At 47.5% G+C, this 7,500-nt stretch overlaps 1 protein-coding gene across 1 annotated transcript in view; it reads left to right on the top strand.

Moving 5' to 3' along the window:
• The window catches only part of LOC119378646 (protein PTHB1-like), a gene marked incomplete at its 3' end in the record, with an annotated part of 18,567 nt that extends 11,258 nt beyond the window's left edge, over nt 1-7,309 (top strand). Inside the window, exons 3-5 of the mRNA XM_037647710.1 lie at nt 4,958-5,022; nt 6,922-7,035; nt 7,135-7,309. Of these exons, the coding sequence (XP_037503638.1) occupies nt 4,958-5,022; nt 6,922-7,035; nt 7,135-7,309 (354 nt within the window). The remainder of the gene's footprint in view (nt 1-4,957; nt 5,023-6,921; nt 7,036-7,134) is intronic.
• Nucleotides 7,310-7,500: the final 191 nt, after the last annotated feature.

Genomic DNA, 7,500 nt, shown 5'->3' with positions numbered 1-7,500 from the left:
ACGACGTCCAAAGGGCAGCCATAAAGGTACGGACGAAACCTAGCCAAAGCCCAAATTATGGCAAGGCATTCCTTCTCAGTGACCGAATAATTGCACTCGACTTTCTTGAAAGTAAGTTCGACTCGCGTAAGCGACGACGTATTCTTCATATCCCGGTTTCTTTTGAGCCAATACTGCACCAAGGCCGACGCCGCTGGCGTCAGTATGGATTCCCGATGGCGCATCAGGGTCAAAGTGAAGAAGTATTAGAGGCGATGTTAGTAAGCGCCGTAGCGTTTCGAAAGATGTGTCGCACTCTCGTGACCAAGCAGACAGGCCGTTAGAGGTTGTCCGAAGATTGGTAACAGGGGTGATGATGGAAGCAAAGTAGCGGACAAATCTGGAAAAATATGAACACAGCCCAATGAAACTTCGAAGCATCTTCATGTATTGATTTATACGGCCCGCTTCCCTCGACCACTTCTGGGAACAGATGGATCAGCGTCGGCGTAGGCCACCTCACGTGTTATGCAGAGAGTGCAGCTTTGCCCACAGCAACAGCCAGAGAAGTTGCGCTTTTCATCTTACGCAACTTCGTCTTGCACCACGGCGCCCCCCGCGAACTTTTGAGCGACAGAGGACGTGTTTTCCTGTCCGAAGCTATTGAAGCATTGCTCGTTCAGTGCAACATCGTTCACCGCATGACGACCGCGTATCATCCGCAAACCAATGGCCTGACCGAAAGATTTAATCGCACTCTTGGTGATAAGCTGACGATGTACACCGCATCAGACCAGACCAACTGGGACACCGTCCTTCCATTCGTGACATATGCGTACAACACTGCTACGCAAGCGACCACTGGATTCTCACCGTTCTTTCTTTTATACGGACGCGAGCCATAATGCATGCTGGACACCATGCTTGCTTACACACCTGACGCACGTGAGTACAGTCCCATTTCCGACGTTGTCAGGCACGCAGAAGATTGTCAACAGTTGGCCCGTTCATTTACGACAGAAGACCAAGGTCGCCAGAAGCTTAGGCGCGACAACGACCGACCTCTTGCTGCTTTCAAGACGGGTGCCCTCGTCTGGCTTTGGGTCCCACCGAATACTCCCTGACTTTCCTCCAAGTTACTGGCCCGAAATCACGGCCCTTACCGCATACTTGCTCGGACTTCTCCCGTCATTTACGAGGTACAGCCCTTGACACCATCTGAAGACTTGCGCCGTCGCGGCCGAGAAATCGTCTACGTGTCTTACATCAAAGCCATATTAAGACCCCACTATACTTCCAAAGCCTTAAGTCGCCAGGATGGCTCCGCTATTCCCCGGGGGCCAATGTATTGAAGAGAGGACGACGCCGAAGCACACGAGCAAGCAAGCAAACCTCAGTGTCAATAGTAGCATGGGACACGAGCTCGCGCTTGCCCGGATTTTGGCTGCTTGACGCCCTACTCTTGACGTCTCTCGACTATCCCTGAAGACGCGTAAATGAAGCACGTCACAACATATTTTTAAAGCTGCAACTCTTGCGCGGCGGGAATATTGGCGAGAAAAAAAAAAAAAGACGACAAGGTTCTGCTAGAATTCTGTATGGTTAATAACGCTTGCTTGTTCCGGGTCTTAGGTGACTGATGCGTACTCACTTTTTGTTCGAATGAGCGAACTAGAATTTTTAGACGAGCCTTGCAACGTTTACTCGAGTTAGGTGTTTCGTCTGAGAAAAACCAATGTCAGCAGTTAACCACGGTATCATTCGTATTTTCATATTAGATGAGACTGCAAATTCGCAAGCTATTCATTGCTTTCAGTTAGTTCCACAGTGCTGTTCTATGACATATAGCTTTAGTAGGGAACGCCAATAAATTCTCACGCAAACATTAAGAATGAATATCTCAAAACGGATGCCATCCTCAGAATGCGTTCCAAAAGTGGATATGACGTGCGAAGTCATCGACCACAAATTTTATCGCGATAGCAGTTATATGGACACTCTCCGCTGGTTTTTGCCGTCGCCGTCATGTCCCGGATATGTATATGTATGTATATGTAAATCAAAGCCAGAAAAAAAAATAAATCAGAAGAAAATAATTTCCTAAGCGCGCCACTGAGACTCGAACCTGAGATCCCTCGCTCCGCAGCGCGCTGTTTTAAACAACTCGGCCACGCGCCGCCGGCTTTTTTAACAAAACAAGGGAGCGCTATTAATACACACCGTTTAACGATAACGGGAGGCAGAGCTCGGAGGTGCTTCAGCATGTGCAGTATCACCCGCGAGATTGCCTGAAGGGCGCGCTTTAAAAGCAACGCTCCTACATTTTTCTTCAGTTTGAAAGCTGCCCTTGATACGCGCACTAAAAAGTGGCCCATTTCTGTACCCATTCACCATGTGGAACGCCGAGAAAACAATGCGTTGAACACCACCGCGCGGCAGGAGACGCGGAGGGGTCACTCCACGCTCCGCAGTTTTCAAGAAAAAAAAAAATCTAAGAGGGTTGGGTTGTAGCACGCTGCTCAAACACGAAGAAGTAACAACCGTAACAGCTGTTGGTTCACGCTGGTCTTGTGTATACCTGTGCGTTCTTTTCGAGTGTCCTTCCTTGTGTTTTAGCAGCGCGCTGCAAGTGTCGAGCTGTGACCGTTATTAGTTTGCGGTCGTCCTGTGTACGTTCTTTTCGTGAGTCCTCTGCGTTCGGGCGGCGCGCTGCGAGTATCGAGCTGCTTGCCGTTCTTCGTGTGACATTCTAATTTGTTGCTATCGCATTCATTGCATCGCCGCTGCGGCGAAACTGTGACTTTTTTTAATTGGAATATTTGCCTTAATGTGATTAGTTTAAAAGTTGATTAGTGAGACTGAAATATACAAATATTCATTTTGACTTCTAGTACAGCCTCCGGGTGTCCTCTCGAAGGGCGGTACTCGGATTACTCTCGGGGTATCGTATCCGCCTTTAAAGGGGTCATGAACCACTTTTCCAAGTAATGATCTAATGACCTTAGTATCGGAGTTCACTGCCTCCCGAATCGATTGCCGCAAAAATTTCTCGAATCCGTCAAGAATCAGCGGAGTTACGGGGGTTTGGCGCACGCTCTCAGCGCTTTCTCTCTTTTCTCGTGCCGACGAGCGCAATGGAAGCTAGACAGGGAGGGATGGCACGGGGGTAAGAAGTTATGTTAGCGCGCGTCATGAAACGCGATCGCACTCCCGCTGTGATTCGCATGCGCGAGTGCGGCTAACGTGTAAAGTTAGCAGACTGAGGAGTGCGGCGCGGGCAAGTGGCGGCACGCCGTGGCAAGAAGCGCGTCTCATCCGGCTATCGGCCAATAAGCATGCTATGCCTCCGCGATGTCAACGTGCAGGCGCCCCGCCCACCGACGAGAGTGAGAACCGGCCTCTTTTTGAAAAGGGCGCCTGAGGACACGGCAACTTCGCGCTCCGCTTGTGGCCTTCACGCGGCGCGCACGACTGTAATATTTTGCAGAGCAGTTCATAGCCGTGTCAGCTTTCCGCAGGTTGTGTTTTTCCAACAAGCCCAAGGGGTGCTTCATGACCCCTTTAAGAGTAATCCAGATGAGAAAGCATTATTACGCTTCATGTCATGCGTGAGTTTTTAAATTTTTTAAAAAGAAAATCCTTGCAACTGCTGATCTGCAAAAACGTTCGTACAATGATTTGTATAAATTTCACTCGTTGACACGTCCACTATTGCTAAATAATAAATTATACGTGATTTCTTTTTTGGCAGGTGAACGCGCAGAATACAGAAGGGGGGAAAAGTACACAGTATAAATAATTTCTTATTATATTTCTGTGCAACTTGTCACTTCGAGGTCATCAAAACTATCAGCGATTCATACAGCGGTCACAATTAATATACCGTAAAATCCCGAGCAAGCGCCCCCCTACAGTGGAAGATAATCGGACAAGATATGGAGAGGGGGGGGGGGTCTTGCTCGGTCGCAGACCACAATTCAAGATGGTGGCGGAACAGCCTCTAACAAGAATGCACACCTTGCTTCTTATGAAATACTTTATTGAATACCCATACATTTACTGTTTTTACTGAACCGGAGGGAATCCTCGTGTGAAATTTCATGTGTTATGACAATGGGGGAAAGACATTCTTCAAATGTTCCGACAGTTTGCGAGTCTCGGAATGCAACCCCGAGGTACCACACTGTTAGAGTACTAAGCATTCGTGCACATATCCATAAGCGTGCGCACAGGGGGGGGGGGGGGCAGGGGGGACGCCCCCCCCCCCTAATCACCTAAGAGGGGGGGGGCGCAAAATCTTCCCCGTACATTGGCCCTTCTAGTCACCTAAGAAGGGGGGGGGGGCACAAAATCTGCCCATTGACTTAGTAGGGTGGGGGGGCGCTGCGATGAGCCTTCGCCCCCCCTGATGGGGAACCCTGTGCACGCCTATGCGCATATCTAAAGACTCTAGGAACTTATGTTCCTAGGAACCACTGCTGCGGAATTCTGTAGCGGAGATTAGGTTGAAAAAAGAAATGGCGGGAGGGGAGGGGAGGGGGGCACTTGCTCGGTCATTGGCGCATATTTCAAATCTCCCGAAAAAGGGAATAGGGCACTTGCTCGGAATTTTACGGTACGTATCAGGACAACCATTTCGGTTTGTACCATGAAAGGCTCTATCTCAATAGGGTCCCAGCACTAAACGCAAAATTTTTCATACACAAAAGTTTTCAGTCGAATCTATGGAAGTTATAAGCGCCAGCGAAATTGTCACGTGAGTGGGTTGCCTTCTTTTTAATTGCCCACATTTTGGAAACTATGTGGAGCTTACTGTCTCACGAAAACGGGTATGATAGGTTTCCAGCCGCACAGTATCTTCAATCGCAATAATATATTGCTTGCGTAGAGGTATCAGAAGGATGCAATACTAATAAAGTCGATTTATAGCGAAAAGAATGGGCTAACGTTTTTTGTTTGTTTGTTTCTTTTCTTTCAGAGCATCCGACAAACTCTTCATCGCTATTTTGCATCCACAAAGGATATCTGTCCACAACCTCGCAGGTCTGACTTTTGATCATGATGACTTTCTTCTTTGCACCTTTGGATTATTTTTTGTCGATGTGGCGATGGTCAAATAGCGTCAGTGACGCTATTTTACCCTCGCGTGCCGCTGTTTGACCACGTCCACGATACTTTTTCAGCGTCATACACGCGCCGTTTTGCAGCTACAAATCAGGCAACCGCGATGTTGCACATAAAAATCGTGGTGACATTTTAGAGTTTTGTGCGCTCGGTGAAGTAGTGATAATTACGTAATAGGTAACAAGAGCGTAGCCAGAATTTTTTTTCGGGAGGGAGAGGGGGGGGGGGGGTTCAATTAACCTTTATGTATGTTGAAGCTGAAAAATTTCGGAACAGGTTGAATCCCCTCAAAATCCGCCCAAAATCCCCCCTCTGCGCTAGTGATAGGTAACGCCATAATTTACCGTATAGTTCACTCTCGCGAGCATCGATCCACTGACCGAAAATTGACATCTCTACGGCACTTCAGTTAAGCACGCGGTTTCTCTGCCAAGTAATTTTTAGGACGCGTGAAACCCTCTCCACAGAAATGAAAAAAAAAAATTCATACACGCGGGGTTACAATACGAAGCTACAAAAATATAGCTTTTCGTGTTTCTCATGAAGAGTCCTTCAAAGTTATTCGTCATTTGTCCGGAGCTAGAACCAGCGACTAGTGTTTTTAATGAACGGGGTCATCTACCATCTAAGCGTACCACGATGCTAGTAGAATGGCAGGGAGAGGGCAAATTAATTGACAACTTATAGCGCAAGGACAGGGCAAATGAATTATGCGAAAATACGCAAGGCGGATGAAATTTAATGAAAGGAAACAATAATTGCCACTATCCCGACAGCAGCAGAACGCTACAGAAGGCGATATGATAAAGGTTTTATATAAAGTAAGCTTCGCGATTGCATACAAAAATCTAGCCACCTCCACTTCGTGAACGGCTATACTGCATTTCTTTGTTTTGCGAGCCATTTCTAAGTATTTATGCGTTGTATCATTGTTCTTGTATACTTTATTGCTGTGTTGTATCATGTTCATTGTGCTTTATTTACTATTGCATCTGGTGGTCTTCATCGTTGTGCTCCGTTCACTCTGCTGGTCTTCTCCATCGCTGTGCGTTGTTTGTATATGGTGCTGCGTTGACTTCATGGCTTGCGTTGCTTGATCAGCTTGAGCAGCAGACTCCCGACGCCGCTTGCAGTTCACCATCACAGCCTTACATGTGGTCGCTATGATCGTACTGCCAGTGGCATGCTTATTGACTTCAGGTCATCGTGTTCCAGGTTTGCAAGGACCAAGTCATTGCACGTGCGCTTTATAGTAAGCCATGTGTATCCCGCGCGTGTTTTTTCATGTGTCATGTCATGTGTTTTTCATGTGCCATGTCAGTCATGTGTTTTTTTTTTTTTTTACGTGCGGAAAGGACGTAATCTCTGTTAAAATAAGCATGCGCTCGCTTTTGAACCAGGATATCAGTGAAAGTTTTAACGAAAGGCCTACTGCAGCGACGTTAGCGTTAGTTTTAGCCACCCCACCCTAAACAAGTTGCACCATCGGCCTTTGTCACGTTTTAGATTTTCGTCCTGTCGAATTATTCGAAACTTCGAGTACTAGCTATTCGAAAGTCGAATCGAATTGTTCTATTAGGTACCATTCGATTCGAATTCGAAACTCGAATTTTCGCACACCCCTAGTTAAAATTCATCCTGGTCCGGCGAAATGTTTTCGTTCAGGAAGCTTCGTTGCGGATTTCTACGAAACTTGTCATAGCCCCTAACACTGTCCGGGCATTCAAAGTTGAAGACATGGTACACGTCCTTTGATTAACGGTGCTGTAGCGTATATACGCCACTGTGGATTGAATAATCTGAGGATTGCGTTTGAAGGTGACGCCGGTGAAGCGGAGCCCGGGACGCAGTACAAGCTGAGCCTTATGTACGAGCACACACTGAGTGCGCCTTCTTACTGTTGTGTGGCTGGACACTTCGGTGGCGTCAAAGGTGAGCGGCGGCCGAGGTTTGCTCGGCCGTATTTGTTGACTGGCGCTGACTGCGTGCTTCAGCGTCACTTCGATTCTCTTTTTTTTTCTTCCCCTTCAGGACAAGACTTTCTCTGTGTTCAAGGTGTGGACGGCTCATTGACGTTTTTCGAACAAGAGAACTTTGCGTTCACGCGATACCTGCCAGAGTTTTTGCTGCCCGGTCCTCTTGCATACGTTGCGAAAACGGACTCCCTCGTTACCGTAAACACGGCTTTCCATTTGGAAAATTTTAGGTGCGTATAAAGAAACCAACCGCTTGAACGTTCTGCAGCATTTTTTCGCGTTCTGGGATAGTGTCTGTGGAGGCAGCCGCCGGAAACAAAAGTAGAACGAAATTTTCTCTTGCTCGCGAGCAGGATTTCGACAACACACCTGACGTTCGTGCAGATGATTCTGTTCACGTGGCTTTCTTTTTATTTTCGCG

The sequence above is a fragment of the Rhipicephalus sanguineus genome, unplaced genomic scaffold (genome assembly GCF_013339695.2).
Source record: "Rhipicephalus sanguineus isolate Rsan-2018 unplaced genomic scaffold, BIME_Rsan_1.4 Seq91, whole genome shotgun sequence".
NCBI lineage: Eukaryota > Metazoa > Arthropoda > Arachnida > Ixodida > Ixodidae > Rhipicephalus > Rhipicephalus sanguineus.
The sequence above is the reverse complement of the archived record's forward strand: the minus strand, read 5'-3'. Positions and strand labels throughout refer to the sequence as shown.